Source organism: Notamacropus eugenii, chromosome 4, assembly GCF_028372415.1.
Source record: "Notamacropus eugenii isolate mMacEug1 chromosome 4, mMacEug1.pri_v2, whole genome shotgun sequence".
NCBI lineage: Eukaryota > Metazoa > Chordata > Mammalia > Diprotodontia > Macropodidae > Notamacropus > Notamacropus eugenii.
The window spans coordinates 73,886,406-73,904,553 of NC_092875.1; the positions used below are offsets into that span (position 1 = coordinate 73,886,406).

Consider the following 18,148-nt stretch of genomic DNA (forward strand, 5'->3'; position numbering starts at 1 on the left):
TCACTGTTTGCCTCAGTTTCCTCATCTATAAAATACCTGGAGAAAGAAATTGTAAACCATTCCAGTATCTTTGACAAGAAAACCCCAAATGGGATCACCAAGAGTCAGACACAATTGAAATGATTGAACAGTAATAACTTTGGAGAGGGAAGTCTCAGTGAAATGAGGAGATCAGAACCCATATTGTAAGGAATTAAGAAGTGAGAAAGCAGAGGCACCTAGTATAGAAAGTCTTTTCAGGGAGTATAGCTACAAAAGGCAGAAGTATATGATGATAGTGGGGATAGAAGGATCAAGTGAGAGTTTTTTCAGGATAGAGGAGGCATGGATATGTTTGTAGGCAGCAGGGAATAAGCCAGTAGGCAGGGAGCTATTGAAAACAAGCGAAACAGTGGGGATGCATCAATTGGGGAATGGCTGAACAAGTTATATATATTTGTAATGGAATATTACTGTGCTATAAGAACTGAGGCAAAATGAATTGGGCAGGACTAGAACATCGTACATAGAAATAGCAATATTGTATGATGATCGACTGTGAATGACTTAACTGTTCTCGGAAATATAATGCTCCAAGACAATTCCAAAGAACTCATGATGAAAAATGCTGTCTAACATCCAGAGGAAAAAAAACTGAGAGAGTCTGAATATAGATCAAAGCATACTATTTTTCATTTTCTGTATTTTTCCCATTTTTTTCCTTTGGTTCTGTGTCTTCTTTCACAGCATGACTAATATGGTAATGTTTTGCATGACTGAATGTGTATAACCTATATCAAATTGCTTACTCTCTCAGGAAGGAAGGAGGTAAGGGAGACAGAGAAAATTTGGAACTCAAAAAATATTTTTAAAATGAATGTTAAAAATTGTCTTTACATGCAACTGGGGGAAAATCTTTAAAAAAAAGAAAGAGTAAGGATCACAGAGAGAGCAATCTGTTGGAGGAGATCTGATGGAATAGAATTGATTAAACCAACAGAGGTATGGGTGAAGGAGGCATCTGAGTGCTAAGAAATGAAGCAGAGGGTAAAAGACATAGTTCACAGTGAATGGCCTCAATTTTTTCCCTGTAAAACGAAAGGTAAGGTTCTCAGCTGAGAAGATGGAGGGAAAGAGAGTCATCGGAGATATGAGAAGAGATGAAAGGGTTTGGAAGAGCTGTGGTGGAGTTGATAAGGGAGGTATAATAGGATTGCCTAGCAGCAATGAGGACCCAGTTAAGGTTATGTAACATAAATTTATAGTGAATCCAATCAGAACTGCTTCATGATGGTTCTCTACCTGTGTTCAGCAGCACATGTATAGGATTGAAGGTGGCAGATGATAGGGGTTTTCCAAGACTGAGACTTGGCAGGGTACAATTGATAATGTGATGAGGGGGTCAAAGACTCAAGAAAAAAGGACAGAGGTGAGTACAACTGGTTTGCCATGTGTTCAAGATGGGAAAAAGAAAAGAAGGGCTAGTACAGAGGAGATGGCCTGGAAGAGAACAGAGAGAGTCACAGGGTTGGAAGTAATAGTTCAGATGAAGAGTAGGGTTTTGTAAGGTAAGGCAAATGGAGAGGTGAAAAGTTCATAATTATGTTCAGAGAAGATTTGCAAATTCTTGAATATGGTAGTGAGCTGTGTTTGAGGGACAGCTTGAACATGAAGTATGTTGAAGTTCCCTAATATGAGGACAGGACTTGCAGAGGAGAGAAGAATTATGAATCAGGTACTGAATTTATTGAGAAAAGAAGGAAAGTTACCCAAGGGTCTATAAACAACAGCTACCAGGATTTTGATTAGGTGGCAGAAATGAATAACATGAACCTCAGGGGTGAAGTTACTGAGTGGTAAAGATAAGGAGAGAACCATGTTGGTGGCAAGGGAAACAAGGAGTATTCCAACTCCCTAGCATCAGCCAGTGAGCCAAGGAGAATGATGGGCCCCTTAACTAATTCAAAATTTTTCTCCTCTTTCTTAGAATTATATGAGCTGCTATGTAGAACAGAAAGATTCTCCATTATTATGGCCTGATGTTGAATACCAGATTCTTGGAGGTGCAACAGAAAATAGTATCATTTTTGATCAAAGAAATGGAATTTATGTGTTTCTTTTACGTATTGTGGATCCTCATTACAGGTCAGTTGAAATACAAAAGAGTTCACTGGGGAGATTAATCTTTTTCTAGGGCAACAGGTTAAGATGTTATTGTGAGGGGAATGACACACAGATATTGGCTGTGTACAGCTCCTCCTCCCCACTCCTCCCCTTCATTCTTCATGTTGAATGTTTGGCCAAAGACCATTACTTTCCAGATTGGAAGTAATAAAACTCTATTAGTGAGATGACAGGCAGCTTCATCTCATATTCCTCCCCTCTATCCACGGGCAAGGGAGGAGTCCAGCCTGGAATTCTCCCTTCTTCACATCTGTTCTTAATTCTACAGCTGGTTATCATCTAAAATCATGGGTGGAGGTAAGGGTGCAATTTTGGTATAGAGAGATGGAGAGGAAAAGGGGTTATGACTCTTCAATTCTTGTAGAATCTTGAACCTTTGAAGGATTATCTCTGCTGACTTTGGGGTTCCTGCTAATAGGAAAAGTTCTGGTCCCTCCAATATTATATGCTTTCCCAACCCATCCAACCCCGATCTCCCAGAGGGGAACAAAGCACTTCCAAATTGTGACTTTGAGATCCAACTGTGAATATCCTGGACTCACCTACATTCTTTCTTATCTCTTGTAGCTACTGTGATTTGACCACTACATTCAGCATATATGTCTATGGTGCTTTCCCAAAACAGACACTACCTGATTATTCAGTTGCCATAGGTATGTTGATTTTCATGTTGTTTTTACTCTGGCTTGGATACATCATTCCAAAACTATTCAAATCAGAGCGAGGAAGAAAATTCAAATCATTTTTCCAGAATTTATGCTCCACTCACCAAAAAGAAAAAAGGAAATTTCATCTGCCAAAAGTCAATAAATAAGGGATTAGAATATAAGATTATTATTTTCTATTAAAATATTATAGGGAAATATTGTTACAACTAAGTAACTATGTGTTTTCTTTTTTTAATTAAATTTTCTTGTTATTCCAATTAATTAGCAGTCATTCTCTGTCCCTCTCACCTTTCTCCCCTCCCCACCCCAGGGAAGTGGGGGGGGAACAAGAAAAACAAGAATCCTGCAACAAGGATGTAGATCAAGTGAAATAAAATAAAGTGAAATAAATCCCTTCCAGAAGTAATTTAAAAATCTATGAGTTATTGTGCCCATTTGGTCCATCATCTCTCTGTCATGGGGTGGACAGTGTTTTAAATCATTAATCTTCTGGAATCATGGTCAGTCTTTGTGCTGATGATAGTTTTTCATAACTGTTCAATTTTACAATATTATATCATAAATTGTTCCCCTGGTTGTACTCACTTCACTAAGCATCCGTTCAAAGCGAGGTTCAAGTGACACCACTTCCTCTACCTGTTCCGTGTTTGAATAGACTCTTAATTGTATCCCAGTTTTGTGACATAAGTTCTCTTCTCCTATTTCTCCCCTTTCCAAGTATCATCTCCCTCCTCTTTCTTCTTTTAAGATCATCATAATATGAATAGGCAGTTTTCAGAAGAAGAAATAAAAGCTATCACTAGCCATATGGAAAAAATGCCCTAAATCACTAATAGTTAGAGAAATGCAAATTTAAACAACTCAGATACCACCACACATGCATCAGACTGGCTAAAATAACAAAAAGGAAAATGAAAAATGCTGGAAGACATGTGGGAAAATAGGTACACTAATGCACAGGTGGAATTGTGAATTAGCTTAGGCCTTCTGAAATACAATTTGGAACCATGCCCAAGAAGCTATCAAGCTGTTTCTATCCTTTGACCCAGCAATACTAGTTCTGTACCTCAAAGAGATCAAAGAAGGGAAAAGAACTCATGTGTACAAAAATGTTTAGAGAGGTCCTTTTTTATGCTGGCTAAGAATTGAAAACTGAGGGGATGCAGAAGAGGGAACATGAAACTGAAAAGCTTCTGCACGGACAACATTAATGTACCTAGAATAAGAGGGGAAGTGGTTGATTTGGGGCAGAAATCATTATGAAATTTGGTGATAGAGGTTCAGTATTCAAGATATAAAAACAGACATTTATAAATATGCAATATATAAATGTACACATACATGTATATGTACATGTCTACATGTATATGTATACATATATTACAATACACATGTATTGATGTGTGCATACACATATATGTATATGTGTATACAGTCATGTATACATATATACACACATGAGTATGTAACTGATAGTCGTTCTGCAAAGGATGAATGGTCAAAGTATACGAACAATTTTCAAAAGAGGAAGTGTCCATAATCACATGAAACAATGCTCCAAATCACTAATAATAAGAGAAAAGCACATGGCTTTTCATATCACATCTTGCAAATTGGTGAAAAATAACAAAAAATATCCCAAAAGTCAATTTTGGAGAGGTTATGGAAAGATAATCATGCTGATACGTTGTTGGTGGAGCCGTGAAATGGTGCAACCATCTTGGAAAGCAACTTGGAATTATGCAAATAAGGTGACTAAAATGTCCACACCCTTTAAACCAGAGACTTCATTACCAAGCTGATATATCAAGGAAGCCACTGATAAGAAAATAATCTCCATATACTACAAAATATTAATGGCAGCACTATATGTGATAGGTAAGAACTGAAAACAAAGTAGATGCAAATCAACTGGGGGGAGGGGCTAAACAAATTGTAGTACTTGAATGTCATGGAATATTACTGTGTTGTAAGAAATGTGTGTGATGATTACAGAGAAGCACAGAAAGCTCTATATGAACTGATGTAAAGTGAAGTAAGCAGAGCCAAAAAAAAATATACATGGTAACTACAACAGGGAAAAATGCAGATATAATAAAGTTATAAGGATCAAACAGGACTGAAAAGAGAAGAAACCTCCAACCTGTCCCTTCTTGGAGGTGGGAGGCTCATAGATGTGACACATTTCACAATTTCAGGTTTTTTCTATGCATGGATCAGTTGTGCTCAGTTTTATCCTTTCTTAAAAAAGCACTATTTGTCCTATGGGATGGCTCTGAGGGAGGGCAAAGGGAGAGATGTATATGGGATACTATGGTGATATAAGAAACAGAGAATATCAATAAAAATTTACTTTAAAAACTTCCAAGAAAACTGAAAAGCAATCTGACAGAAATTAGGCATAGAAAACACTTTATGCCATCTCCTACAATGCATTTTAAATGGAACATGGGACTTTAAAGATCTTATTTTTACAGTTAGAAGAGAAACATATACCTCTCACAGAAGATATATTCTCAATCAAACTAGAGGTAGAAGCAACCACCAAGGATAAAAATAGATAACTTTGATTACCTGAAACTAAAAAAACTGTGTCACAAACAAAATTACTGCACCTAGGATAAGGGAAGTGGTTGAATAGGGAAAAAAAATCTTTGTATCAAATTTCTCATTAGAGAAAATATGTAAACAATTAACAAATATAATACTAACAGCTATTCCCCAGTATATGAGTAGTAAAAAGGATATGGTTGTTTTCCTTCGTTCTCAAAGAGGAATAAAATGAAAACTCAAGTTTCAATGTGTCCAACTGCGGCTGATCAGACCAAATCAAGCTTAGAATGCTCTACCACAGTTGGGGCACAGATAATCCATGTGAACGTTTGAGGTAGTTACTCCAAATTTGCGCATCCTACGTTTCCTTTGTGCTGTCTATATTCTGCTTTGCTTATAGAGCACAGTATCCTTTCTGATGTGGGCATGCCATGCTGAGGTGTCCTGTGCCAGTGTCTCCCATGTCCCACAATAAAATCCAAAGTTCTTGAGAGAGACCTTGAAAGTGTCCTTGTATCACTTCTTCTGACCACCATGTGATTGCCTGTCCCATTTGAGTTCTCCATAAAATAGTCTTTTTGGCAAGTGTACATTCTGCATTTGAACAATGTGGCCAACCCATTGGAGTTGCACTCTCAGAGTCTGAATGCTTAGCAGTTCAGCTTGAGCAAGGACTTGAGTGTCTGGTACCTTTTCTTGCCAGGTGATCCTCAGAATCTTCCTAAAACAGTTCAAATGGAAGTGATTCATTTTACTGGCATGATGCTGGTAGACTGTTCATGTTTCACAGGCATACAACAATGAGGTCAGCACAACGGCTCTGTAGACCTTCAGTTTGGTAGTCAGTCTGATACCTCTTCTCTCCTAAACTTTTCTTCAGAGCCTCCCAAACACTGAGCTAGCTCTGGCAATGTGTTCATCAACCTCATTGTCAATGTATACATCCCTGGAAAGTACACTACCAAGGTAAGTATCCACAGCATTCAAACTTTCTCCATTTGTTGTAATCAAATGGTTCCATATATGGATGATGTGGTGGTGGCTGATGGAGCACCTGTGTTTTCTTGGATCATGTCCTTATCATTAATCAATGTGGCTCCATCAGCACTGAGTAGTTGTGATGCACCATAGGTTTTTGGTCCATAAATAGCTTTCAGGGAATCATAAAAGTACTATGGATTGTTACTATCAGCATAAAACTGAATTTCATCTGCCTTCTTACTGAGCCAGGAATTCTGCATCTCTCTAAGCTTTGCTTGTACTTCATTTTTGATGGAATTAAATGCTGCCTTCTTAGAGATGAATGAACTATCCTGCTGGTAAATCCTGTGGAGTTCTTTTACATGTAGCAGTTTCTGAATTTCCTCAACATTTTCATCAAACCAATCTTGGCATTTGTGAGCATTCTGACCCAGATGAGCAAATGCAGTGCTGTACACCAAAGCCCACTCCTTTTCTGCTCAACTGTTGCCAACTGGGTGTTGGCTCAACTTTCCCTCCAAGTTAGACACATACTGTTCACTCTCAGAGAAGAGCTTTAATTTGTTGACATTAATTCTTCTGGTAGTCATTTTGCCTTGGGGGTGGCACTTTTGATGAATGTGAATATTTAGCTTGGAAAGGATAAGTCTATGATCAGTCCAGCACTCTGCACCACACATTGCCTTTGTCACTGTCACATCCTGTCTGTCTCTTCTCCTTACAATCACACAATCTATTAGATGCCAATGTCTGCTGCAAGGGTACATCCATGAAGTTTTATTGTGTTTAGGTAAATGGAAAACAGTGTTGGTGATGAGGCAGTCATGCGATGCGCAAGTCATCAGCAGTAAATGACGATTACTGTTGCTGTTTCCAACTCCATTCCTCCCTAGGACTCCCTGCCAAGTCTGGGAGTCTGAGCCTACTCTAACATTAAAGTCACCCAAATTGGAGACCTGGAAAGACTTATATGAACTGATGCTGAGTGAAAGGAGCAGAACCAAGAGAAGTTTAGACACAGCAACAACCACAGTGTGCAAGGAACTTTTCTAGTAGACTTAGTACTTCATTGCTATGCAAGGACTTAAAATATTCCCAGTGGTTTCTTAAGGCAAAATGCCTTCCACATCCAGAGAAAGAACCATGGAATTCGATCGCAGAATGTAGCAGATCATTATCTTTTGTATTACACTTTGGTTTGTTTTATGATTTCTCCTATTCATTTTAATTCTTCTACGCAACATGACTAAGGTGAAGCATTTAATAGAAATATATGTGTAGAACCTATATAAAATTGTATGCCAACTGGGGAGGGAGAGGGAAAGGAGGGGAGGGAGGGAGAAAAATCTAAGTTATATGGAAATGATTGTAGAACACTGAAAACAAATAAAATAAGAAAAAAAGAAAAAAAAGTTACCCAGAATGATAAGCTTGTCCTCTTTTGGCACATTGATGGTAAGGGTCTCTAGGTCTTCATAAAATTTTTCTTTGACCTCATCAGGGTTTGTCATGGTGGGAGCATAGGCACTGATGATGGTGGCATGGCATTTTCCTACAAGTGGCAATCTTATTGTCATGAGCCTGTCATTCACTCCTTTTGGCAGGCATGCCAGCTTGCTGACTAGATTAGTTTTGATCACAAAACCTATGTCACCTTCACTGCAGCCACTCTGGAAAAATGTGTATCTAGCTCCAACTTCAGTAAGCTCGCTTTATTTGCCAGCCTGGTTTCACTCAGGGGTGCTGTTTGGATGCGATACCTGTTGAGTTCTCTTGCAACAAGAGGAGTTCGTCTTTCAGGTCTACTGAATTTTGTGTTGGCTATACATGTGCGCACATTCCAGCCAATGGTAAGTGGAATCATCTCTGCAGATGTTTTTATATACTTTGTACATTTTTTGTGTGTGTTTTGACTGCAGAGTGGGATTCCCTGCCTGATGCAGTAATTAGGCCAGGGTTGGGTAAGCAGGCAATTTTTAGGGCACCTTTTCTAGCCCCCTTCCTCACACTAGGTGGTGAGGGGTACAATCCTTAAAAGGCTGCTTAGACACCCAGGGGGCTGCTGAGTCCCACTGCTGCTTCCCTAAAGCCTGGGCCGCCTGTGTGCAGGGTTGTAACTACAGCTCACAGTGCATCTCCACCTGCTGCTTCATCACTTGCCTGTTGCCATAGGACTTTGAAGTATAATAGTAAAATGGTATGGGTGATATCTTTTAATTTGTGGGGAAATTGGATTTAAGTGAGGCAGAGTTGCATGAAGTCATCAGCCTCACTGTCTCCTCCAGAGTCATCGTAATTCAGTTGCAGGACAGAGAGGTGTAGGGTGTGTTCAGGGAGGACCAATACCTTTGGTATGATGGCTGCTGAGCCCTTTCCAGGGCTCCTTTGCACCTTTGATGTTGACCTGTTCCACCCAACTCTCACCTGTGGCTCCAAGAAGCTGCAGCATGTGCAGCAGCCACACCCTGGTAAACTGTTTTGGCAGACAGGCCAAACCAGATTGAGGGTAAGCAAAGGGTTCCAAACCCATTGGTGAGTTAGGGGGGTATCTATCCCAAGCATGTGAAGACTTCCCCTGGTGAAATGAGTGGATGAGAACAATTAGTTCCAATGGCCATGAACGAAGCTGAAGCAGTCAATGGTGGAGAGATTAGAGCTTGGTTAGACACTGAAGATGCCAGTCATCTACTATGTCCTGAGCCATTTCCAGTCAGTAAAAAAGATATAAATAGTTCTCAAAAGAAGAATTATAAAGTATTCACAATCACATGAAACAATGCTCCAAATCACTAATAATAAGAGAAACACAAAGCAAAACAACCCTGAAGTTTTATCTCACTTCTTGAAAATTGGCAAAAATGAACAAAAGTGGCCGTAGTCAATGTGAGAGGGGTTGTAGAGTAATAAACACACTAATTGCTGACAGAACTGTGAAATGGTCTAATCATTTTGGAAAGCAATTTGGAATTATGTAAATAAAGACACTAAAATATCCACACCCTTTAAACCAGAGACTCCAGGAAGCCATCCATAAAATTAAAAAAAAAAAAGTCCCCATATATTCCAAAATATTTGTGACAGTACTTTATGTGATAGCTAAGAATTGGAAACAAGACAGATGCCCATCAATTGGGAATGGGCTAAACAAATTGTGGTACATGAATGTCATGGAGTAATTACTGTGATATAAGTAATAATATGTGCAACAAATACAGAGAAGTCCCTTGTCCTCTCAGTGCTCTGGGAAACCATAACGTGGACTCTAAGTTGCATGGCCCACCTCCTCATCTGGGAGATCCCGAAATAAATGAAATCATGGGTAGCATTGCTGTCCCTATCCCTACAAAGGATGGGTTATGGGGCAGGGGATGGGAAAGGCACATATTCAGAAATAAAGTTGATATATTAATATCAATTTTAAAAGTTTAATGCTTTGTATAAACTCATCTGGGCAGTTAAGTGGTGTAGTAGATAGAAGGCAGGGCCTGAAGTCAGGAAGACTTATTGTGATGTGTTCAAATCTGGCTCTGTGACCCTGGGCAAGTCAATTAACCCTGTTTGCCTCAGTTTCCTCATCTGTAAAATGAGCTGGAGAAGGAAATGCCAAAACCCCTCCAGTACCTCTACCAAGAAAACCCCAGACTGAGTCTCAAAGAGTCAGAACACTGGGACTGTATCCCAAAGAGATCATAAAAATGGAAAAGGGTCCCACATGTACAAAAATATTTACAGCAGCTCTCTTTGTGGTGGTCAAGAACTGGAAATCAAGGGAATACCCATCAATTGGGGAATGACTGAACAAGTTGTGGTACATGAATGTAATGGATGATGAAGACTTCCGAAAAGCCTGGAAGGCCTTCTACGAACTGATACTGAGTGAAAGAAGCAGAACCAGGAGAACTTTATATACAGGAACAACCGCAGTGTGTGAGGAATTTTTCTGGTAGACTTAGTACTTCACATCAGTTCAAGGACCTAAAAAATTCCCCATGGACTCAAGGCAAAATGCCTTCCGCATCCAGAGAAAGAACTATGGAACTGGATCACAGAAGGAGCATTCTATTTTTTCCTGTTATGTTTTGTTTTGGTTTGGTTTTTCTCATGGTTTCTCCCATTCATTTTAATTCTTCTATGTAACATGACAAAGTTGAAAATGTATTTAATAAGAACGTACGTGTAGAACCTATATAGGATTGCATGCTGTCTCGGGAGTGAGGGGGGCAGGGGGAAGGAGGGGGAGAAAAATCTAAGATTTATGAAAGAGATTGTAGAAAAATGAAAACAAATAAATTAATTTTTACAAAAGTCAGACATGACTGAACAAGAACAAAAACAAATGAGGGGGACCCCAGTACTTCTGGGAGTGCTAATTGTTAGAACTTTTTCCTGTTACGCTCAAGGTAAAGTCTACCTTTGTAACTTCCACTCATTGTTCCTAGTAATGCCTTCTGGGACCAAGGACAACCAGTTTAAATTTCCCTCACTCCTATCAACAGGATTTTACTGAGCCAGTCTCTCATCTGAGAATGATGACACAGCAGTCCAGAGACAAAATGCCAGTAATCAGGTAATTGTTTAATTAATTAGTTTCATGATGAGGAACAGATTTGCAAATCGGGAATTCTCCCGATCAGAATTCCACCTTGCTGAAATGAAGACAGAATATATATATAAACCACAAGTGGGAAGGGAGGGGGAAAGCAGATTACAAACAACGTTTTCCCAGACTTGAAAGGTTTCCCATGACAAATCCACAAATGGAAGACAATACAACAATTCTGGAGTCCTGTGGGAGCAACACCGCTCAAGTCCTTGGGAGTCATGTCTTAGTGGATCACAGGAGTCGAGTTCTGTGATGGGAACAAGTTCTACAGTCTTTGATTCACTTCACTTCAGGTATGCTGGCACAAGAATGACAGTGATCATGGCAGCTTCAAGATTTGATTGATCAGTTCAAGCTGCATTGCAGGGATGACTCACAAGAGAGACAATTCTGACAAATCTTATCTATTAGTATATTCATTCCATATACCGATTATTATAAAAATTATAATTCCCTCCACATCCATAATATTCCTTAAAACATTTGAAGACAGTCGCAACCTACTCCTCATAGTCCATTCCAAAGTCTTCCCCTCTCCAGGCTAACCATTCTCATTGACTCTCATTGATCATATGACAGTCACATTAATACACAGTTGGTGGGATTATGAAATTGGTCTAACCAAAAAACAAAACAAAACAAAAAAAACCAGCCCATAATCCTAAGGAGCTAACATTCTACTGGGAAAATAAAAACATTCATACTGTTGACTCTATACTCAACAGAACATGGGTTCTGAAAGGGAGGGACTATTTCCTTTCTCTCTAGAAAGCGATTTAGAATCATACCCAAAAAGTTACTGAAATGTATGTCCATACAAAGTTATGACTTACAGATCCTAGTGTTACGCATAAACTCCCAAGACAATCAGAGTTAGAAAGAAAGGAGCCACAGGAGCCAAAAATATTCATAGAAGCATTTGGGTTTTGTTTTGTTTTGTTTTTAGTCAATAGTCAATAAGTATTAAGCAGTTACTATGTGCTAAGTGTTAGGGCCACAAAGAAAAATAGAAGTCTCTTTGCTCTTTAGGAATTCACAACCTAATTGGGGGTGGGAAGACCATTCATAGGGAGCTGAAAGGGGAGGGAGGGAAGGTTACCTCATGAGGGCTCATGATGAAGTCCTATAGCTGGGGTAGGAAATGATCTTATTCGGTGTGTTTCAGAGTTGATTTCGTCTTGCAGAAGGAGAAGTTTTTGGAGATCCTGAAACCCAGGAGATCAGCTGGGTGGGAGATCATGATGTGACTTTCCTGAGTGCCTTCCTTAAATGGTGGAAGATGAGGGAGGAATTCTGCAATGTCCAACCTCTGCCCTCTCCAATCAGAGGGAAGAGTCCCAAGAGGAAGGGGTACTGGACAAGTGAGTTTCAGGGCTGATTTCATTCAGCAGAATGATGAATTTTTAGAGATCCTGAAATTCAGGCAGTCCAGGTGGTGGGTGGTCTTTTTGTTTGTTTGTTTTGGGCTATAGTAGCAAAATGGATAGTCTTTGGGTAGGGAATGGCAAGACATGTTATATGAATGTAATATTACTGGGACGTGATGAATGTGGAGAAACATGGGAAGACAAATGAGCTGCTACAGAATGAAGTAAGCAGTTGCAAGAAAATTATATAGCGATGACCCTAACCATGTAAACAGAAACAATGCTGTATAATTTCAATGACCAAGCTTGACCCTAGAGAAGAACTGAGGAAAATGCACCTCCCTTTCTTTTTTGCAAAGGCGAGGGGATAGAGTATGCCCTTATCAGACATGGTACTGGCTGAATTGGTTGGTTTTATTTAATTCCTTTGTGTTTTGTTACAAGGAATCTCATTGGGAAGAGAAGAGAAAGATATAGTTGGAGACAGAGGTATCACAAAAACAAAAAGTAACAAGAAAAATATGACTGAAGAAACTAAGCATTTATTAAGCGCTAGAGCAGCTAGGTGGCGCTGTAGTGGATAGAGCACTGGGCTTGGAATCAGGAAGGTTCTTCTTCCTGAGTTCAAATTCAGCCTCAAACACTTCCTATCTGTGAGACCCTCAGCAAGTCACTTAATTAACCCTGACTGTTGCCCTCAGTTTCCTCATCTGTCAAATGAACTGGAGAAGGAAATGGCAAACCACTCCAGTACCTTTGCCAAGAAAACCCTAGATGGGGTCATGAAGAGTCAGACATGACTGAAAAGACTGAACAACAACAAGGATACATTGGACAAAAAACAAAACAAAACAGCCCATAATCGCAAGGAGTTAACATTCTACTGGGAAAATAAAAACATTCATATTGTTGACTCTATACTCAACAGAACATGAGTCCTGGAAGGGAGGGACTATTTCCTTTCTCTCTTTGTATTTACAGTACCTGGCACAGTAGGTACTTTTAATATTTGTTGAATTAACATTGAAATTGTGGTCCATTAAAACCCCTTGATCTTTTCCAGAAAACTATTATTTAGGACTATTTCACACACCTTTTACCTGTGAAGTTGGTAGATTTATTTGAATTAGATGAGATCTTATTGGATTTGCTCCCTATCCCCATTTTAGAGATCAATACACTGCCACTCAGAGATGAAGGGTGACTTTCTCAGTTACACACAATGAAATAATCACAGAGTTCAGTCTTCTGAGTCCTTCAGGATAGGGAAGATGATCATCAGGAAAGGGTCCCTTCCCAGGAGTTTGGGGGAAGCTGGAAGACCAAGCCCTGGGGATTCCATGGCCCCAACTATCAGAAACCAAGAAGGAAGTCAAGTCTTATTGCTTTCCCCAAAACTGATCATTACTTACCTGGGCAAAGCAATTCCTTCTCTGGACCTCAGTCTTCCAGTTTTTAAAATGGAAGAATCTGAATTAGTGTCAATCTCAGACCCTTTTTGACTCTGACTTTCTATACTTGGGTTACCCAGATAAGATTTTGTTTCTTGGGTTTGACTGTGTTCCAGTCTCAGCTGGGAAGGGGATACTAATCATACCCATTGACACCTGAGGCAATGACCACCTGGAGTCCCCTACCAATCACCTTCCCCAGCTTAATTGGGCAGGCCAGAAAAAGGTGGAGAAGGCAGTGAGATTTGGAGGTGAGGAAGTCATGTGAACAAGACTATATCCTCTGCCCTGGCCCAGGGTCTAGGTTAGTGTAAAGGAGTATCTATGTCCCTTCCCTCACACCTGCAGAGTGTACCTAGCTCAGGAAGCTGCTTGGAGAAGGGAAGGGAGGTAGGGGGAAGGGGGAGTAGGGGGTAGGGGGGTGGGGGAGTGGGAGGAAGGGGGGTGGGGGATCGTAGGTGTCTCATTCCTACAACCTGAGGGACTACACCCTCTTCCCCAGGTATACTACCCCTGATAAGCCAAAAGCCCCTAGGGGTGAGGAGGAAGAAAGTGAGAGGAAGGCAGCTATAGTGGTGTCTCTGGGAGTCAGAATGTCAGGAAAGGGACCACAGAGATTATATAAATGAGGAAACTAAGCCCCAAAGTGGGGAAGGGCCTTGTGGTTCCACAGCAAGGCAACGAAAAGAACCAGATCGAAGTTCAGACCTTTTGGTTCCAATTCTGGGCTCTCTCCATGCTGTTCTCCGGCCTGGGCACCTCCCTTCTTCTTTGGCTTCCCTTCCAGGTGTGGTATCATGGCCTCTGCAGGACCCCAGCTCTGTCCAAGGCCCCAGGCTCCCTACCACCACAACAAGGGCTTCGCCCCGGAGGTCCAGGGCATCCGTTATGCCCTGCCACCTCCACAGCAGCTCAGGCCTGTAGACAAGGCCCTCAAAGGGTAAGGGTCCTTTCCTCCCTCGCCTCCTTTGGTGACCCACCTTTCCCCCAGGGCAGGTCTTGTGAACTATGGAACAGAGGTATGAGTGTGATTTCCCTGCCCAAGGTGACCTAGCACAGTGGACAGAAAGCTAATGTGGAAGTTAGCAAGATCCAGACTCAAGTCTAGGCCAGGAAACTCTCTAAGATTAAGGTATTTGTCTGGGTCAGTAGAATGAGTCTGTCACCTAGAACTCCCCACTCTGATCTTCTGTATTGCACCCCTCTCTTCAGCTCTGCTCCTCTCTTCTCTATGATGCCAAACAATAGATCCTAAAGGTGTGTGTTTTGGAGGGGGGGTTCCATGGGAGGCTGGATGCTTTTGTAAGCTGTAACTTCAGGCCACCTGCTCAATGCTACCCTACTAACCTCTGTCTGTGTGTGTGTCTGTCTCTCTAATCTGAACTCTAATAGGTAGCATTCACTTAGTGATTTAAGGTCTGCAAAGCACTTTGTTCTCTCACTTGATTCCTAGGACAACCCTCAAAGGGGCTGTGATTATTCCCACCCGACAGATAAGAATTCTGAGGCTGAGAAAGATTATGTGAATTGCCCAGGGTCACCCAGCTAGTAAGGTAGTAGGGTAGGACTGAAATCTGGGCTTCTTGCTTTCCCAGTCCATTGCCGTCCATTACACCACCTAACTGCCTCATGGTAGAAATCCAGCCTTACTGTAGACTTCCCTCTGGGCCTACAAGCCCACCCTGATTCTGAGGCCTTCTGGAAGTGGCTAACTTGCTATAGGCAAAGTCACAAAATGAAGAGGCTCCACTGCCCTCATTGCTACCACCAAGGCTAGCCGCATGCTTAGTATCTCAGTCAATAAGCATTTATTAAGCACCTGCTAGATGCTAGGTCTGAAGGCCTTTAGGGATCACTTGGGTGATCTAAACTAGGTCTGTCACTCCTGTCCTCTTCCTCCACCCTCCAGGAGCTGTAAGCTGAGTGACTTCCTGGTGGCAGAGGCCCTGATATGGCCCAGTGGGGCCCCTGACCCTCAATTGGTACGGAACATCACAGCCCAAGTGGAGGCCTACTTCTCCAATGAAAATCTGGTCCAAGATGCTTTCCTCTTGAAGCACGTGCAGAAAAGCAAGCTGGGCTTCGTCAGCATCAAGCTGCTTACCTCCTTCAAAAAGGTCCTTCCCTCCTTTCTTCCTCCCCCACTATTTCTGGGCCAGGCTGGTGGACCTTTAAGTTAACTGTTCATTGTACCAGCTGTAGGCCAAACTTTGTTAGGGGATGGGGATACAAAAAAAAAAAATCCCACATTCACGGAACCTATATTCCACTGAGGGGAGAAAAAAACCCACAACATTCCCCATTAAGTAAATATAAAGTTTGTGTGAATAATCAGAGGCAGGGAAGGCCCTAAGGGGAGGTGGAGGATGAAGATTGGCTTTAAGAGGCACCACTTGAGATGAGCTTTAAGGGGAATTCAGGATTTTAATAGATTGAGGGGAAAACATCCCAGACTTTGGAACAAGCTGGACAGAGAGGTAAGAGGAGGAATGTGTTGAAAGTCTAAGCAGAGGAGGGTGTATTCTCTCCTAGAGGCCAAAGGCAGTGCTTCTTAGAGTGACTTTAGGATTCTCAGGTCGCCTAGATCACCTCAGGGCCCCTTTCTGAAGCCAACACACTCAGATTCTCTTTATTCTAAGCAGGGGCTCTGGCCTAAATACCATCCTTCCTCAATGTTAAGGATACGGAGGGGGGCAGGGGAAGGACGACTCTGGTATAGCCATCAAGGGCTGAGGTGCTAGGAAAGGAATGCCAAGCAGGGATTGGAAGGGGTGGAATTATTGGGGGAGGCTTTATTTAGAACTTCAAAGGAAGGCCCTGCCAGTCTGGAAAACAACCTACTTTGGGGTGGGAGGGGAAGGGGAATCCTCTTTGGTCTCATCTCAGGGGCTTTCGGCTGGGTTTGGGGTCAGACCTGAATCTTGAGTGTCCCATCAGCACAGATCTCATGTCCTTGCTTCCCCAGGTGAAGCATCTAACCCGTGATTGGCGTCTAACATGCTATGCCCTGCGCTCTTCAGCCCTGCTGGAAGTGAATGAGGAGGGCACCAAAGTGCGTCGAAGGATCCCCATCCCTGACTGGCTCTTGGGTCTCTCCCACACCAAGTTGCTTCTGGTGTGGGAGAAGCCAGAACCTGGGTTCCTCAAGGAAGCTCATGAACAAGGATCCACCCTTGCAATAGCTCAGCCCTCAGGCTTCTTGGCAGCTGTTAGCAGCCTCTTTGGCCCCTTTGGAGCCCTCACCTCCATTCGTGTCCTGCGGCCAGGCAAGAAGCTCCCCCCAGGTGTGCTGGCCTATACAGCCCACTACCCTGAGCTGCTCCATTATCCCTGTGCCCTGGTCCAGTTTGAAAGTGTTGAGGCTGCTGGCCAGGCATTTACCACCCTGCAGGAAGATCCTAGGGGCTTCCATGTGGTAAGGCTGGACAAAAAAAGCCATCGCCAGAATGGAACTAGGGTGGAGGGAGATGGCACCACTCTGGCCCCCTGCACCAGTTCAAAGGCTAAGGGGCCCAAACCATCTCTCTCACCCCCTAACTTGCTGGGCCCCCTACCTGCTATAGCACCTTCTTGGCCTTGGGGCCCTAGCTCTATTCTGCCCCTGCCCAGGCTTGGTGTGAGTCGTCTACCCCATGGCCCTGATGGCACAAGAGGTTTTCACCACCACACTGGATGTGGGTTACAGCCCTGAGCCCCCAGAGTAGACCAGAGCCCAGTGAGGGAGGAAGGAAGGAGCATAGGGCAGGTTGGTGGCAGGAGGGAAAGGTCTGTTCAGCTTGCTCATTTTTGTGACTATCTTCAATAAACAATGCCTCAGTTTCTGACTCTACTCCTAAGTTTAGGGAATTGGATGTATTTGCATCTCTGTGTACTCACATCAGAACCCTGACTTGAGGTTGATATCTTTGGCTGTGAGGGGAAGAAGAATGAAGGCTGGGAACTGGGACCTGAGCCTTTCTCTTCCAGTCATGGTTCCTTGGGGGAACAGATGGGGCAGGCTAAAAAGGACCATGGCTCAAGTCCCAGCACTGTCACTGATCAGCCCCCTCTATTTCCATTTCTATTCTCTACTCCAATCAAATAAGGGAACTTCACCTGGGAGAAATCATCCTTCCATTATCCTAGGGTTAGCAAATTCCCATCACCTACTCGAGACACTCTTGTTCACAAGTACTTACAGGAGCAGGGATTTTTTTTCCCCTTTGGTGCTTGTTAGAATTTACTGATTAATGTTTATGGATTTAATCCTAGGCCAGAGGAAGGATGGTTCCAGGTAGAACCTCCCTTTACCCCTTCCCCCTCATCCTTCTGTTTCTGTCCTGTTTCTCCCTTTGGTTCCTTCCATTGTTAAAACTCACCTTT

The 18,148-nt window shown here is 42.2% G+C and overlaps 2 protein-coding genes across 11 annotated transcripts in view; both read left to right on the forward strand.

Moving 5' to 3' along the window:
• CATSPERD (cation channel sperm associated auxiliary subunit delta) overlaps positions 1 to 3,053 on the forward strand; it is a 147,557-nt gene extending 144,504 nt beyond the window's left edge. For all 7 annotated transcript variants that reach the window (XM_072601918.1, XM_072601915.1, XM_072601917.1 and 4 more), the window contains 2 exons: positions 1,967 to 2,124; positions 2,731 to 3,053. In XM_072601918.1, the coding sequence (XP_072458019.1) occupies positions 1,967 to 2,124; positions 2,731 to 2,977 (405 nt within the window). In that variant the 3' untranslated portion in view covers positions 2,978 to 3,053. The remainder of the gene's footprint in view (positions 1 to 1,966; positions 2,125 to 2,730) is intronic.
• Positions 3,054 to 10,631: 7,578 nt separating this feature from the next.
• Positions 10,632 to 17,615, forward strand: LOC140499925 (la-related protein 6-like). Of its 4 annotated transcripts, none has more exons than XM_072601931.1 (4): positions 10,632 to 12,329; positions 14,574 to 14,726; positions 15,696 to 15,903; positions 16,752 to 17,615. In XM_072601931.1, exons 1-4 carry the CDS (start codon positions 12,238 to 12,240, stop codon positions 17,475 to 17,477), a joined length of 1,179 nt encoding a protein of 392 aa, XP_072458032.1. In that variant the 5' UTR covers positions 10,632 to 12,237; the 3' UTR covers positions 17,478 to 17,615. The 4 variants fall into 4 exon arrangements, with proteins under 4 accessions (XP_072458032.1, XP_072458034.1, XP_072458033.1 ...); XM_072601933.1 differs by lacking the exon at positions 10,632 to 12,329 and adding an exon at positions 13,464 to 14,176; XM_072601932.1 differs by lacking the exon at positions 10,632 to 12,329 and adding an exon at positions 13,464 to 14,090.
• The last annotated feature ends 533 nt before the right edge of the window (positions 17,616 to 18,148 follow it).